General features: G+C 37.9%; 1 protein-coding gene across 2 annotated transcripts in view; it reads left to right on the top strand.

The window, feature by feature from the left end:
* Positions 1-16,996, top strand: part of CWF19L2 (CWF19 like cell cycle control factor 2) — a 119,934-nt gene that overhangs the window by 51,060 nt on the left and 51,878 nt on the right. The window contains exon 11 of one of the 2 annotated variants that reach the window (XM_025893721.2): positions 15,402-15,515. In XM_025893721.2, the coding sequence (XP_025749506.1) occupies positions 15,402-15,515 (114 nt within the window). Of the gene's footprint in view, positions 1-15,401; positions 15,531-16,996 lie in introns of both variants that reach the window. The other variant, XM_073903676.1, reaches the window with a different exon arrangement.

Here is a 16,996-nt window from a genome sequence, read left to right as displayed (position 1 = left end):
TCTGATAAATGCTAGATCTTCCTACGGTATGGCCCTCCGCAGACCAGCCCGCTTTCCAGCCTCACCGCCAAGACGCTCATAGGTAACGTACATGTCTCTGACGTTTACACATGCTGTTAATTATCTGTGCCAGGTACCACCCTCTCGAGGCTTGTCCCCTTTTCAGTTTGTCTTTACTTCCTTCTGAAGCCGTTTCTCTCATCCTCCCAAAAAGTTGTAACCTGTTCTTGTTTTGAAACTTTGAAGACCCTTAAGGTATTCTCTGTGGAATTTATCTCTTCACATGGTATGTATTTGTATTCTTGTCATTGCCCTGTAATCTATACCTGTTTCTTTCCTGACACTTGTCACTTTATATAAAAGGGTTCTAAAGCTGTGTCTGGACTTCAGAGAGTTCTTGAAATTGAAGGCAATTCAACTGAAAAAATTGAAGCAGATCTTTTAAATAACTTTTTTCCCCCCGCTGGTTTAAGGATGTCATATAGTAACTGACAGACTATATCTCATCCCTTAAGCACATAACTTTATAATATTACTGATACCTGTGCTTTTTAGCTCCTCCTAGCTTTTCAGCGGTGGACCTCATCACCCAGTGGAGTAGGGTTCGAAGTTGTATTCCAAGTAGGACACAAAATTGACTTTCCAGTTGTAAACTCTTTAGGAAACTGAATAGCCTGGAAGCTTCATCTAGAAAGATTTTCATTCTAAGGATTTTTTGACCACAAAGAAAAATTTTTGTCTTCTCTGCAGAGATGGTACACGTGCACATTCTGTTCGAGCTTTACCAGACACACATGCAGAACAAACCTCTATGCACAATTCTGAAAGAGTTCTCTGCTGCCAGTAAAATCATTCATTCTCTCAAGGCCAGGGCCTTGACTTAACTAACTGCCTTTCAGAGTAGTTTTGTTCAGAAATGAGAGTAGAATACGAAGTTGTTTACTACCTCACAGAAATTTCCTGACTTATTAGAGGAAAGTCTTGAGATGCTTCTTATAAAAATTTGAGAGAAAATCCCATTCACAGAACAGTTGAACAGACAGGAGGGCTTTTCATTGCATAGTTTGTGTTAGAAATGTTAGGCTGTACGAACAAGGTAAATCTCTCGACTCAGCAATCTATGAATATTGTTTTGGCTTTAGTAAAAAAACCACCAGCATTTGTAATTATTAGTTTGCTTATTTCTCTTCCCTTTTAGAGAGTGAAATATTTAGTATTTAGGAGAAGGAGTGTTTCTCTCAGTTCATATCTTGTGCCTTGAGTAGTGCATGGCACATTTGTAGACAACCAAGAAATACTTGAAGTATTTGTTGTATGAATGCCTTCAATTTATTTTATCACTTACAGTTTTCTTTTGTAAATCTTAAAAATGACCCATGAACTTTGGAATCCTCTGGTCCGGCCTTCCCTTGAGTATACTTCCTTATTGAAACAGCCCCACTGCATAGTATTTCCATCTAACTTGTGCTTGGACACTGAGTGATGAGTTCTGGAAGACTACCTATTCTCTATCAGGACAGATCGAATCCTAATTCTTTAACGTAATAGATCCTAATCTGCCTTCCCGTAACTTCTCCCTGTTAATAGTCCTTCAGGGAATCACATTGTGGACACATTTAATCTAAGGGAATTCAGCTGCAAATCCAGCTTACCATTTGTGGTGGATAATGAACTAGTTATTGTGTGATGTGCTCAAGTTTTGTTTGCATAGCTGGCAAAAAAGAGATATGTTTTTATAGTCCCTGGCACCTGTGTGGGGAGGGTTTCGTAGACATTCTCCTGAAAGAAATTGAGGAATTAATGGAAGGCCTTAGAGAGCCTTGGAGAAACATTAACTAATGAATAATTAAAGAAACAAACTCATTTGTGGCATTTTGTACATAAAGTCAGGTCCAGTATTTCCAATAGTAGTTTGACCATACTGGACCTTAACACTGTCTTTTGACTCTGATTCTTGAATACATTGTGAGTTCACTATAATACAATCACTGTGATTCCCAGAGTATGGGTATGCCTAGACTATTTTACTGTGTTTTGGCATCCCAGTCTCTGCAGCTGATCCTCATAAACATAGTAAAAGAGAAAAAAAAATTAATTACAAGATTGAAATAACTGTCGTGTTGAAGCTTTGCCTTTCATTTTTAAGCAGTGAGGTTGGGCCTCACTGCTTAAAATATACTTAAAATATACCAAATACTTCTCAGTTCCTTCTTTGCAGAAGTCACTTAAGTCACTTAGGTTCTCTGTTTTCTAAGTCGAGTATTTGCATTTCCGCCACTGCTCACCATGTTACTTTTCCATAGATATACTTTACTTGGTGGTGGCCTTTCCTGCCACAGAAGAGGAGCACAGAGATGTTCTCTGCCTTTGGTCATTTAGCTAGTTTCTTCCCTAGCCAAGGAAAACAAGTCTGTGGCTGTACCTATTTTGTATATGGTTCTACTTCTTTTCTTACCATCCCCAAATTATCTCATTTCTGTGGTTTACAATTAGAAATGTTATCTATGTTACTAGAGGGCTTATTTCTTTAAATAAACTATTTCTAAGGAGTCAACATTTTAAGCTAAATTAAAGCCGAACAATTTCATAGATGATATGTAAATACAAACACATTTTATAGTAACATGGAATCTTATATCTGTTCATTCTTCTTGCATCTTGCATCAAATTCTTCATGAAATAGTATTGGCATTACCTGCTAAATATTTCTAAATCTGCTGTTTGCTTTTCTTATCTGCCCCATCAACTCTTTATGCCTGTCAGCTCTTTGTCATCATCGTCTGGACCTCGGAGTGGCTTTCCCTCCAGGCTCATTGCCTTTGCACAAAGCATTTCCTTTGCTTAGAATATTATTCTTCTTTCCCTCTATTCCCTTAGTTACCTCCTGTTCATCCTTTAGATCTTAACTCAGACATCATATTTTCCTTTGGAAAGCATTCTCTCTAGAAAGAAAACTTATAAATAAGATCAATTATACAAATATATAATTACAGCTTTGATGGTCCTCCAAAGGAAAAGTATAGAAGTGTGGGGATAGCGAAGAGGACCCAGTGCAATCTGGGCATCCAGAGAATGTTTTGAGCCTGTAGCCATTATTTTTGGCTCTTATCACCATGTTTGTAACTTTGCCAAAGGAAGAGCTTTTCTCTTTATGACAACTCTCTGTAAGACTTATTTCTAAGCCACAGAAATAATCTTCAGCATGGCTGCTAAGTATTATCCTGGGTGTGAGTGATGACCCATAGGCACCAGTCACTGAGTAGGAAATACCAGCTTTAGTGACTTGTTGGCCGTATTTAATTGTTAATGCCATCTGGGGTAGGATATTTTTTTATATTGTTTTGTGAAGAATATTCTCTCAAATGTAATAATTTAGAACAACTTGTAATTATTTTGGATAGTTGTGATTGTATATGTATCACATTGAATTTTGGTATGAAGAATTCTCTTGTGGACTCTCAAGTTGTGAACCAGGGTCCTCCAGTAGTTACTGAAGCCATAACTAGTTAGTTGGTTTTCTTGGAGAAGGAAGAATGACCTAGGAGCAACCTCTTTCTTCCATCAGTTCACCTCTGTTCCCTCAAATGCTCATCAGTCCACTATCATCGTTTCATTGTTTTTCTTTTGTTTTCTGTTGTATAATTAAATTTAAGGGAAAAATGAAATGCTACCGCATATTGGCAATAGTGAGTCCTGAGACTGCCATGTTCTCTTGAAGGGTTTGATTCTAATACATTGTTTTCTGGATTTCTGAGGGGGGGCATGGAAGAATGAGGTCACGGATTGATATTGTATATTTGCAATTTAAGGGTGCAATTTTAAGTGAAACAAATCAACCCCAAAGTAAATTTTATCCTTTTATGTATTTAAAAAATTACTTTGGCTGTATTGTAGTATGCATGATTACAAGTGTTATAAGAAATCAAATTTAATGTGTTTTTAGGAAAGCTAAAAATAAAATTTTTTTAAAATACTCTTTTCTTATTTTGGGGGTGATTGTTTTATTGAGGGGCTTCAGGGAAAGGTCAGAGGGCTGGAAGGCAGTGAGATCAACGTCCTCGGCCCAGCTGTGATCTTCTCAGCTTTATAGTTGCCGAAAACAAAGTGCAGTTTTCACTTTTGTAGTGCAAAGTACGTATGCACATACCAAACATGTTCTGAGTATGATAACTGTAGTAGACAGTTGCTAATAAAGATTTATGAGGAAGAGAAAATAAAATTAGTTGAGTCGAACTAAACACAAAAAAACAAGAAAACAAAACAAAACACTTGAAGTTGTATCATGATGAGTCATAGAAAAAGTTTATGGTATTTGTTATGTTCCCATCTACCCAGAAATATCCAGTATATCATCCATGTGTGATTCTCTGAATTAAGTCTAAATATTAAGTGATAAAACATAGTTTGGCTTAGAAATCTGTGCCATCAGAGCATTATAGGATATGTTTAATAAAGAATTATTACCTTAAGAAAACCACTTTGCTTCTAATTCCTTTAATAATATTTTTTACTTAGGTTCTGTTTCTGAGTTTATTTCATTAAATTTCAAGAAACAATATTATTTTTCAGGACAGTGGTATTTATTGATGTGTATAGTATTACAACTACTAGCATTATTAATAGTAATAGATGATATTTTTCGAGGGCATGCTATATGCCAGGACTTGTTTTAATCATTTATTTATAGAAATTTATTTAGTTCTCATTAAAATTCCGTGAAGTCATTTATCTTTAGTTTTTGAATAAATTGAGTGCAGGATGATGTGGGTCTCGTTAAGTTTTAATTTGTTGGCAAGAAATGAGGTCAGGTATACACATACACATGTAATTTACAGTTATTTAAAATAAATAAAAATTATTTAAAATAATTCCTTTGACATAGATTAATGAGCTGATTTTTGAAATTTGAATTTTGAAATATAAAAAGAGAACCTAGATGTTGGAACCGATTTCATATGTGACAGTTATGTAAGCTCAAATACAAAAATTTAAGTTGCCTACAAATGCTCACACAATTAGAAAATTTCTATTATAATAGCATATGGACTTTACAAATAAACTAAAGTATATTTTTCTTTATTTTTTTATTCTTAGGTGACTTTTAATTACAATATGTATTCTTTGTAGAAATGTGGAAAATGCAAAAAAATGTAAAGGGGAAAATAAATCACCCCAAATCCTACCACTCAGGGATTATACACTGATAAAAATTTTTTTAAAGATTTTATTTATTTGAGAGAGCGAGAATGAGGGAGAGAGAGCACATGAGAGGGGGAAGGGTCAGAGGGAGAAGCAGACTCCCCGCTGAGCAGGGATCCCGATGTGGGACTCGATCTCGGGACTCCAGGATCATGACCTGAGCAGTCACTCAACCAGCTGAGCCACCCAGGTGCCCCTAAAATATTTTAAAGTATTTCCCTCCAGATTTATTTCCTTCCTTCCTCCCTAATAACATGTTAAATATTTTTGCACAATTGACAAAGCAATGCAAAAAAGACAAAAAAAATCTACATTTAAAAAATATTTTTATGTTTCCCTCAAGTCTCTGTCCATTATAACTATGAAAGCACATGCATAATTTTACATAATTATAGTCTTTTTTTATTCTGCTTTTCTCTAATCATCTGTCAATAGCGTTTTTCCATGCTGCACAATTATTTATTATTAAATGAAATTGTAATCATATCAGCATATTTTGTGTCCCAATAATACAATTTCTAAAATTTATTTTAGGAAGGGAGACTGAAGAAGTTCACAAGGACGTATTTCTCCCTGCAAATTTGCCTGCCCACCGCCCCCCTCCAGAATCACATTTCTCTTAGCAGTTACTCAGAACTTTTGCCATTCTCCCCAGATTCCCTGCTTTATTCTTAGCAGTCACTTTGCTTCCTACCTGATGACTGGGAAAATAGAAATTATAAGGTTGAATGTTTTCAGTGCCTGTCTGTTGTCCCTGTCCCCAGAACAGTAGTCTTTCTACATCTCTCATCTGGCAGTGCGAAAAGTGTTTTCATTTCCTCGAAGGCCAAAGTTCTTTACCAGTGCTCTGATCTTATTCCTTTTCTAGCCTCTAGAACCAGTTCCCACCTTCTCTTGTGTGGAATCTTTAATTTCTCTCTTTGGCCCCTTTCTCATTACTTGCAAATACGCTTAAGTTGCTGTGTCTCTAAACAAACAACTTTCTATTTTCTTAGCAACTTCATTGCTAAGAAAAATTCTGGCACACCAGCAGGGCAAGGTGGTCTCGGCAAAGGAGCGTGGGTGAGGGTGCAGAGGTGAGAGGGAGATGGTGTCATCTGACGATGGTGGCGTCTTCTGAATGGCTACAGAGCGAGGTATGAGTGAGGGAAGAGGAAGAAGGCATTGGATAGGTAAGCAAGGATCTCTGTTCTCATCCGGGCTGTATCTTAGTTTCGCGGTTCCAGTTAACATCTTTTTGTGGATGATCTGAGCTCTATGCCGAGCTCTGAACTAGTGTTTTCAGTTGTCTGCCTGACTTTTGAGGGTGTACCGTAACTTCAGAATGTATAAAACCATCCTCTTTACATACATAATTTTCTTTCTCTTTTTAAAAATTTTTTTATTTAAAATCAATTTAATTAACTTATACAGTATTATTAGTTTCAGAGATAGAATTTAGTGATTCATCAGTTGCATATAACACCCAGTGCTCATTCCATCAGGTGCCCTCCTAATGCCCATCACCCAGTTACCCCAGCCCCTCACCCTCCTTCCCTCTAGCAACCCTCAGTTTGTTCCCTAGAGTTAAGAGTTTCTTATGGTTTGCCTCCTTCTCTGTTTTCCTCTTATTTTATTTTTCCTTCCCTTCCCCTGTGTTCATCCCTTTTGTTTCTTAAATTCCACATATGAATGAAATCATATGGTATTTGTCTTTCTCTGACTTATTTCACTTAGCCTAATACCCTCTGGTTCCATTGATGTTGTTGCAAATGGCAAGATTCATTCCTTTTGATGGCTGCATAATATTCCATTGTATGTATGTACCACATCTTCTTTATCCATTCATCTGTTGATGGACATCTGGGCTCTTTCCACAGTTTGGCTATTGTGGACATTGCTGCTATGAACACCGGGGTGCGGGTGCCCTTTTGGATCACTACATTTGTATCTTTGGCGTAAATCCCCAGTAGTGCATTTGCTGGGTCGTAGGGTAGCTCTATTTTCAACTTTTTGAGGAACCTCCATACTGTTTTCCAGAGTGGTTGCGCCAGGTTGCATTCCCACCAACGGTGTAGGAGGGCTCCCCTTTCTCCGCATCCCCGCCAACATCTGTCGTTTCCTGACTTGTTAATTTTAGCCATTCTGACTGGTGTGAGGTGGTATCTCATTGAGGTTTTGATTTGGATTTCCCTGATGCCGAGCGATGTTGAGCACTTTTTCATGTGTCTATTGGCCATTTGGATGTCTTCTTTGGAAAAATGTCTGTTGATGTCGTCATTTTCCTTCTCTTACTTGCATGCTCATCCTGCTGTTTTTCTGAATTAAAAACCATGGAGAGGCTCTTAATTCCTTCTTCTGGCAGCACATTCAAGTGTCACCAAGTACTATTGTTTTACTTGCCTTCCCTCCTGTACATACCTCATTCTTTTAGTATCTGCCGTCACTGCCTCGGTCACTGCCCCACCATCTCTTGCTTAGAGGATAGCAGTAACGTCCTACATGCTCTCCTTGCCACTCTTCCTTTGTTCATCAGCGTGTTCTTTAAATTGCCTCTAGACTTCATCTGAATGCAGTTGTGGTAGAGTTGGAAGAACGCTGGATTTGGGCAGTAAAGCTCAGGTCATGTCTGTTCCTACTCCTTTAGCCAAGTTAGTTATCTAGAAACAAGAGCCTTGGAAATATTTTTGAGAACTTTAAAATGTAATATAAATTTAAAATTTGTCTAAAACATGAATATGCCTTTACTTAGAAATCTTTCAGCAGTACTGGATCTTTGTGCTTTGTTTCCTGTACTTATTAACCCTTTGCCCTTTTATCTTTGTTTCAAAAGACCCAGTTCACGTGTTCCCAAGAACACGTTATTTCTCCATCCCGTGTGACCTGGTCCTACTTGATTTACATTTTATCTTACTTAATAGTCTAGCGGTGATTTGTATAAACTCCCTTATTTCCTCTTTCTCTCCCTCTCCCTGCCGTTTATGAATTCCTTAACAACTGGAACCATGTCTTGTTCATCGCATTAGACACATTCATGCTGTTCTATTATATAATGAGAGAAGTGGTTCTGAGTGATAGGAGTTCATTGATCCAATGGAATGAAATGAAACAATATTTTTAAAAAATGAAAAGTCTGCAACGTTTTTGATTTAATTTTATGCCAGTTACGGGCCTGTCTTTTCAGATTGCTCAGTTTCATCCCACAGCTAGACAGTATCATAAAATATATTAAATCAACAGTTAAAATTGGGCTTGGTTGTTGAGTCCTTAGTCAGGTACTCAGGCCTTCTCAGGAGGTGTGCAGCCTTTCATTTTGGTGAAAGAGATTTTTTTTGTAATTGAAAAACGTATCACCAGTTAAAGGAGCATTGCCAACTTACCTTTTCTTTCAGAAAGTCAGTGTTTACCAAAATATCATCTTTATTAACTCATTTTACTAGAGAAATGGAGTAACAGAAATAGCATGTGGGATTTTTAAGCCAAAGATTTAGAGTCAGGTCTGGAGCTTCATCATTTATTACACATGATCCTTAGGAGCCTCCCTTATGTGGCTTAATAATACCTGTGTTATAAGATTCTTAAAATCAAATGAGATATATTTTAGAACTTTATAAAATTATACAAACATTAATTTCTCTTTGGAAAAGCTGTCTTGGTTTGCTTTTATTTTTTTTAATTTTTAATTTTATTTTATTAACATATATAATGTATTATTTGTTTCAGAGGTACAGGTCTGTGAGTCATCAGTCTCGCACAGTTCACAGCGCTCACCACAGCACATACCCTCCCCAGTGTCTATCACCCAGCCACCCCATCCCCCCACCCCCACTCCACTCCAGCAACCCTCAGTTTGTTTCCTGAGATTAAGAGTCTCTTATGGTTCGTCTCCCTCTCTGGTTTCATCTTGTTTCATTTTTCCCTCCCTTCCCCTATGATCCTTTCTCATTTCTCAAATTCCTCATATCAGTGAGATCATATGATAATTGTCCTTCTCTGAGTGACTTATTTCGCTTAGCATAATACCCTCTAGTTCGATCCACGTTGTTGCAAATGGCAAGATTGGTTTGTTTTTAAATAGGAAAAATAAGGCAGTTTTCAGATTTCGTTGCTGTTGATGTATTAAATAACCTATGTTGTCCTTAAATTTATCTATTTCATAAGTATCAAAATAACCTTTTTTTTTTAATATCCAAAAGAACTCTCTTATTTTAGTGTGGAAAGATTCCAGAATGTCAGTTAACACTTAAAAAATTTCTTTTTTTTTTTTTTTAAAGATTTTATTTATTTATTTGACAGAGAGAGACACAGCAAGAAAGGGAACACAAGCAGGGGGAGTGGGAGAGGGAGAAGCAGGCTTCCCGTGGAGCAGGGAGCCCGATGCGGGGCTCGATCCCAGGACCCTGGGACCATGACCTGAGCTGAAGGCAGATGCCTAACGACTGAGCCACCCAGGCGCCCCAACACTTAAAAATTTTCTTAAACTCCTTTCTTCCCCTCATCCCTCCCCACCTTGGCGAATGCTGAAAGGAGTCTGGTTAAAAATATAATGTAAAGTTACGTGTTTTTTCATGGGTAGCTTCATATGTAAGGATTACAAGGAAGCAATGATGAAAGAAGGAAAGGAATTAAAGAATTGAATTGGCTTTCGTATTATGCCAGCGCCACATATTGTACCGGTTCTAGAAAATATCTGTTAACAAAATTAAAATTGTTAGTAGTTAAACATGTCTCCAAATAATCCTACTTCTGAGATTGTGAGGTGTAGTCTAGCATTAATTTTTACTTAGTTTTTTAGTAATGATCCTTAGCAGTAATATTTAATTTTCTCAAGCTTGTACACATTTAGAATTCATCCAACTAGCAGCTTTAGGACAAAGAGGTTAGGCAGGTCACTATAATACTAATTAATGGTATAGTAATTATTATGCCAATAAATATGTGCCTTTTCTAGCAGAATTCCGGTACTGACAGGGGTACTTGAGGACCTGAGAGGATGTGGTTTGTGCTGGGCCGTCTCTTAGCTTCTGAATCTCAGTATTGATGTGGAGTTTCACAGGGGTCCCCACAACCTAATATGTTTGGAAAATCACGGGGCAGTGCTTCTGAGTGCTCTGACTAGAGGTGTGTTAGTGCTTTGAGGCCTTCACTCTGTACGAAAACAGAGCGATCACAGACAAAATATAAAGAGAATTGGAAGAGATGTTACATGCTCAAAAGTAAAGATAGACTTCTCTGAACTGAAGGGAAGTATAAAACAGTAAGGATCTGGAGCTTGCTGGGATCTAACTCCAAAAATAGGCAGAGCAGCTGAGGACTGAGCTGCTCCGAGAGGGTGGGAATCAGATACCCTCACACAGCCTCTCCCTGCCTCATGCTGGGTGGAGGGCTCCTGAGAAAGGTCTGGAAATGGCCTGAGGACTTAGCGCTGTAACTCCTAGAAAATGATGGAAGAAGGCAGACAGAGGCTTGAAGCCGTGACTTGGACTACGTGAAATAGCCCCAGTCTCACAAGGTGTGAGATACTGTTGTAAGAATCGGGAGTCCTCATGGACTGAGTGGAGACACTGTCAAAACAGCCTTTTTCTGAAGGGTGGGAGGAGAGGCAGAGAGGCAGGAGGGAAGGAAAACACCCTCCCATCAAGCTTGCACACTCGCATGCCAGAAAACGTAGTAAAAAATAATCGGGTTGTAAACACTCATTGCCATTGAATTTAAAATGGCAGCACAGTCTCAAGAGGACTTTAAGGATGTTTAGTAGCTTCAGTTCTGAAAACAGAATAATATTCTAAAGAAAAAGTGAAACAATAGAAGATGTATATGAAGAATAATAATATCCTAGGAATTTTAGAGAGGAGAGGGGTTAAATCCTAGGAAAGACTCAGTCAGATCAAGAAAGGTTTGGATAAATGAAAGAGAACTAAAAAGTGTAGGCTAATATTTATTGATCACTCACTTTATTCTTAGGCGTTGTTTTAAATAACGTGTATGTATTAATTTGTTTGATCCTAAAAATACCTTGTTATTTTGTTTATCTTTATGAATGAAGAAATTGAGGTAATTAAGTGACGTGCAAGGTTCTGTAATGAGGCAGGGTTGGCACATGGGCATTCTGGCCCCACGATCTGCACACCAGCACGCTGTTCTGCCTGTAGCAGGGACCAGGAGCCCCCCTCCCCCCAGTGCGGAAGAGAGACGAGAAAACATATTGAAGAGTAGATAATGAAATTCCTGAAATAAAAACTAAAAGTGAATAGAAGTGATACAAAAAAACAGGAAAGAAATTAATAAAATAGATGAGCCTCTAGGAAGGCTGATCAAGGGGTGGGGAGAAGACACGAATAAACAGTTGTTATGAATTGAGAAAGGGAGATGTAACTAAGGCTGCTTGGAGTCCGTCTGGTACCATCACCATGCTTCCTTTGAGCTTATCAAGTCCTGTGAATAAGTGTACAAATGAACAAATAGCCTTGGGCCAGGTACACATGTTGATGAGTGGAAAGCACTCACCGCCTCGGCTGGGAACTTGTGTGTAGCGAATAACCTGCTCTGTGGACATAATTAGAGATACAGTAGAGATTGTTTAAAAGTCATGAAAATACTGTGAACTATCATAACTGCTTATTTGTTGGCATTTTAAAAGATAGACACATGTTCTGTGGCCCTCAGTGATGACAGACTTGCAGAATACCAACTGGTGGGAAAATCTGGTCTGGTGGAAGAGGTTTCCCTTTATGCACAAGATGCCACAAATAGGTTTCAAACAAACATTTACAACTTTCAAATACCAGCTTTGAAGCAAAGTGATGTATGCTTTTTCCTTTCCTTTTCTTTTTAATCAGTGTGTTGCACACAAATAATGCTGGAAGGCCTGTGGGAAAGAAAGGCAATGTCTTGAGCCATTTTCAGACCTTACCCCCTACCTGGAGGCAGCCACTTTCAGTTCTGGGCTGTTTCTTCCGGCTTGGTTGTTTCATGTATTTTTCCGTATCGTCTGGCTTTATTTTAACTGTGCCGGGTTATACCTGGTTTTCGTGGTGGCCACTGTGGCCAGAAATGGACGTCAGGCCCATGTTCACAAAATGAAAGGGCTCTGGGTCCCCATTCTCTCACCCTCCCTGTTACAACATGGATCTGTTTGTCATGCTGTCCAGCACTGGCAGGTTTTTAACCTGCTTGTTCTCAGGTAGTAAAAGTAATCATTAAATGATTCTGAATTAGTTTTATCACCTGAAGAGTAACGTAGATCCAAGGTTGGCAGACTTTTTCTCTGCAGACCAAAGAGTAAATATATTAGGCTTTATGGGCTTTCCAGGGTGTGTCGCGGCAGCTCAGGTACATAGCTTTGGAGCTGTCGTGGAATGAACATAATACAATCTACAGCCCATAGATAAACGAGTGAGCGTGGCTCTGTTCCAGTACAATGCTCTGGACACGAAAATGAGAATTGCATATAATTTTTATTCATCATGAAATATATTATTCTTTTGATTTTTCCCTCAACCATTTAATAGTGTAAAAACTATTCTTAACTTGTGGGCCAAACAAACACAGGCAGCAGGCTGGATTTGGCTTGTGGGCCTTCATGTGTTGATCCTGTTGTAGATTCTTAAATAAGCCCCACGTTCTGTATTAATGGCGTAGCAAATATGGAAATTGCTTAGTGTTTCTGTCTTGGGTACCAAAGTGGGAACACATGGTGTCCCTTGGCATGCCCAAGGAACAGGAAGTAGAAAAGCATGGAGAAGAGGAGCGTAGCTGGGAGTGTGATGGGTTAGCGATGGGAGTAGAATTAGTTTGTCCGAGGCACCAGTTTATTAATCCCATCTGTGAACTGTCATTGTTTTTCGCCACCGTACCCGGTACTGTAGATCCCGGGAAGCAGCATATCTATACGCTTTGGCCTGGAAAAGTGGCAAAGACAGATAGGTAGTTGTAAATAGACAAATACTTACTAAAAAGATTATGGTCTAGCAATATAAACATGCCTAAAATTATTTAGGAAGTAAAATGGACAGTAAATTTACAAAAACTGTGAATGGCTAGAGAAAAAGTGAATTTGAGGAAGGCCATAGTATTTGAATTTGAAGGCCTTACGTGGTATGTTAAGGTGTTTGGCCTTTATCCCACTGTGTAGTACCATGTTTCTCAGACTGTACTGTAGGATCAGAGTGGTTTTTTGTGGGGTGTTTTTTTGGGGGGGCGATTTTCCAGCCCATCATGAACTAATAGTTTTGTAAAACAATAAAAATTATAGAAAAATGAAATAAAGATATTCTAAAATATAGGTCCAAGTTTTAATTTAGGTTGAACCAACATAAAATTACTGTTGAAGATTATTGTAAAAGTTTTTAAACACTCAGTTTTTGTACTTAACTCATTGTGGACTGATGACAAATATATCATGGCTGATAATTCTGACTGGTACTGGTTTGTGGGCCACACTTTGAAAGGTACTGATCTCTCCTGAGTAGTATGGGGTCCCTGCAAGTTTTTCAGTGAAGAATGACATAATTACATTTGTGTTTAGCATAATGCATTTTTTGTCAGTACGAGTGACAATTATGTTCAGGCTGGAAGGATGGAAACCAAGGAATCCTGGAGTCATCAATACTTGGAATATAGCTCAAAATGGAGAAAAAAGTGAAGTTGACTTTCTTTATGCTGATTAATGCATGTAGAGAATAACTCATTCAATAGGCTGTACACTTCTTGTAGGCAGGGACTGTATTTCTTTTAGTAACTACATAAGGTAGGTACTTTTTAGGGTATTTAATGGATAATGGGTCAGAGAGAGGTAAGGCAGAACCAGGGAAGAGTAGAGTATTTAGAACACTGGAATAAGAAGAGCTTCAGGCTGAGAATATAATAAACAGAATCAAATACTTTCACATCAAGGAAGATGATAATTGGTAAGTAGGTATTAGATTTAGTAATTTGAAAGTCCTTAGGGAGATCAGCTTTAGCCATCTGATAAACTTAGATAAAAAATAAGGTGTTGCCCATCTCTGTTACCCAGTAAGAGAATGACGAGAGGTACCCTTTAAAATATGATACATCATTAATTAATGTTAACTAATTGAAAAAGAAAAGTAGTGATAACAACTTTACCATCTACTTAGTATTATATGTGAATGTAAGATCAATAATAGATACATATTTTTTCTTCCATTTTAACAGGGGAACTAAATCTCTATTGAATGGAATTGAAATTGGTTTTTTAATAATTGATTCTGATTTGAGAGAAAAATTGAAGTGTGAATAATCTGCTTGGACTTGTTTCAAACTGCTTTTTAATAAAGTAGATACCTAATATTTTTTATGTGATTCTTTGTTAGAACCTTTCTAATAACTTTCATTTTCCTCGTAGACTATAAGTTTAATCTTATTCTGTACCATACCAGGCATGTATTTGGCCAGTAGTTTGTAGGAAAAAGATTATGGATTGAAAGCAAGTGGGATATAACTTCTGAAGAGTCAGAGAAGTGGAAAGCATTTTAGGGCTATTAATGGAAAGAATAGAAGTTGTGTGGAGCATTGTTATAGCAGCTAATTTAGCAAGTTTGTTGTATCATTTTGTTGCTTTATTTCTTTTTCTTTTCTTCTTTTTTTTTTTTTAGAGCATTGCATGCACTTGAGTAGGGGGTGTGGTGGGGGTAGGGGAAGGGCAGAGGGAGAGAGAGAATCTTAAGCAGGCTCCACACTCAGCATGGAGCCTGACTCCAGACTCAGTCTCATGACCCTAAGATCATGACCTGAGCTGAAATCAAGAGTCGGGCACTTAACCCATTGAGCTACCCAGGCACCCCTCGTTGCTTTATTCCTTATAATCAGGTTTTAATAGCATCTTTAAATTGAAGAAACATTAAACATGACATCTGCTGAATAAATTATGGGTACTCCCATACAATGCCTGTATGAATATTGGTACTTAGACATCTTTTAATATTGTCTAGATGGAAATGTTATTTGAAGTTTGCTTCTGTGATTGCTTTTTAAAAAAAATAAATAAATAAAATGAACCTTGGATTTTTTCCCCAACCTTTTCTCTGAAAAGATCGTGATTATTTTATATTATAGTGGGTAATGAAATTCCAGGAGACTGAAGATAACCTATAATTACATGTGGAAGCTAGAGTCATTTTTATGCTTTTTTTGATTACTAAATATAAATATTCAATATTCTTCACAATAATTTCAAAAGTTATCTCTAAATCTGTCCATAGAATGAAGACCAAGAAGTGATCCTGGTCAGAACTGATCAGTCTGGAAGAGTGTGGCCTATACATACTCCAGGAAAATCTCTGGAATCTAAAGGAGGAAGAAGGAAGAGACAGATGGTATGTTTAACAGAGGTCTTTGTTTATTAATTGAGTTCCTCTCTCCCCCGGCTTTCTTTGCGTCAGACTACTTCAGAATATTCTGAGATGTAGGTTTATAATACAAATGTTAGAAGGTAGTAAATTATATTATTACTTTTATTCTTGGATATATCCCTTTGCATTTTACAAAATGCAGTCTGATTCAACTATAGTTTTCCAATAACTGTGAACATTGAATGTTTAAGGCAATTTTAATTTTGGGTGTGGGGGGGGCTTAGGCAGAGAGAGAATCTTAAGCAGGCTCTGTGCTTGGACTGGAGCCTGATGCGGGGATTCAGTCTCACAACCCTGAGATCATAACCTGAACCGAAATCAAGAGGCATATGCTTAACTGATGGAGCCACCCAGGTGCCCTGGCAATTTTAATTTTGTGTACATTTTTTTGCCATTGTTTCTAGCTCTTTTTACATATTTAACATAGCTCTTAGGGAAAATCTTGTTTTATCTAATTTGAGCCATGGTGATTGGATATCAATACATAATAATGTCTTAATTGTGTAGTTGCTCTGATCCTTTATAAACCTTATTTTCTTTTCCATCTTCCAGCTCTACCAATTAGTTTTTAGCACTACGTTGAGGCTTTTGAGATGGTTAAAACAATGTATTTAGTTTTCCCAAGTTAGAATTTTTGTTATAGATTTGGAATATCGTACAAGGGGGTAATTGGGTCCACAGAAGATTTGTTCATTCATAATTTTTTGTCAGATGTTTATTATTTGCCTGTTGAGTGCCTACGCTGCTGGAGATAGTAATTCTTTCAGCAAATAGAGTGGGATGGATCCCTCTTCTAATGAAATGGGAGGAATTAGGGGTTTGGAGTGGAGATGTAGCAGAATAGTAAAGGTTTGGATTCCATGAAAGGTCAGAACTGGCTGAGGAGTCATGCATGTGATACCAGATGACAACTGAGCTTTTTGAGCTACGTCCGACCCAGCAGTGTGGGTACCGGGCTGAAGAGGACAGACACGTTCATTTGGGATTGAGCTTTGCCTTTCGAGTATAATGAAAGGATGAGAGGGCCAGAAATTAAGGGTCTGGAGCCAGGGAGTGATTGAAGTCATGGAATAGGAGATTTAGGCTAGTAATTTCAGGAATAGTAATGTTGGGAAGAAATACCGGGAATGTGGTTCCAAAGATCTCAGAGGGGTTGAAGAGCAGGTGAGAATAAGGGAGTGTAAGAGAGATTGGACTTGAGAGGAAATAAATAGCACTTTTCTTTTCCAAATGTAGGTATGGAACGAGCTGCTGGGAAAACCCAGGACTGATTTAGATGAGAATCAGAATATTAGCTTTGTTTCTGTTAGAGCTGTATAAAATGGGTTTGCTAATATTTCACTCTGTTTTTGGCATGCTTACTCGATCTCTGGATGACCGCAGACTTCCCTCCACGGTGGTAGGAATTGTTACTACAAGAAGAGCAGCCAGAAGAGAAGAAGGGA

Source organism: Callorhinus ursinus, unplaced genomic scaffold, assembly GCF_003265705.2.
Source record: "Callorhinus ursinus isolate GAN/ISIS: 27379988/994484 unplaced genomic scaffold, GSC_fseal_2.0 scaffold19, whole genome shotgun sequence".
Lineage (NCBI taxonomy): Eukaryota > Metazoa > Chordata > Mammalia > Carnivora > Otariidae > Callorhinus > Callorhinus ursinus.
The sequence above is the reverse complement of the archived record's forward strand: the minus strand, read 5'-3'. Positions and strand labels throughout refer to the sequence as shown.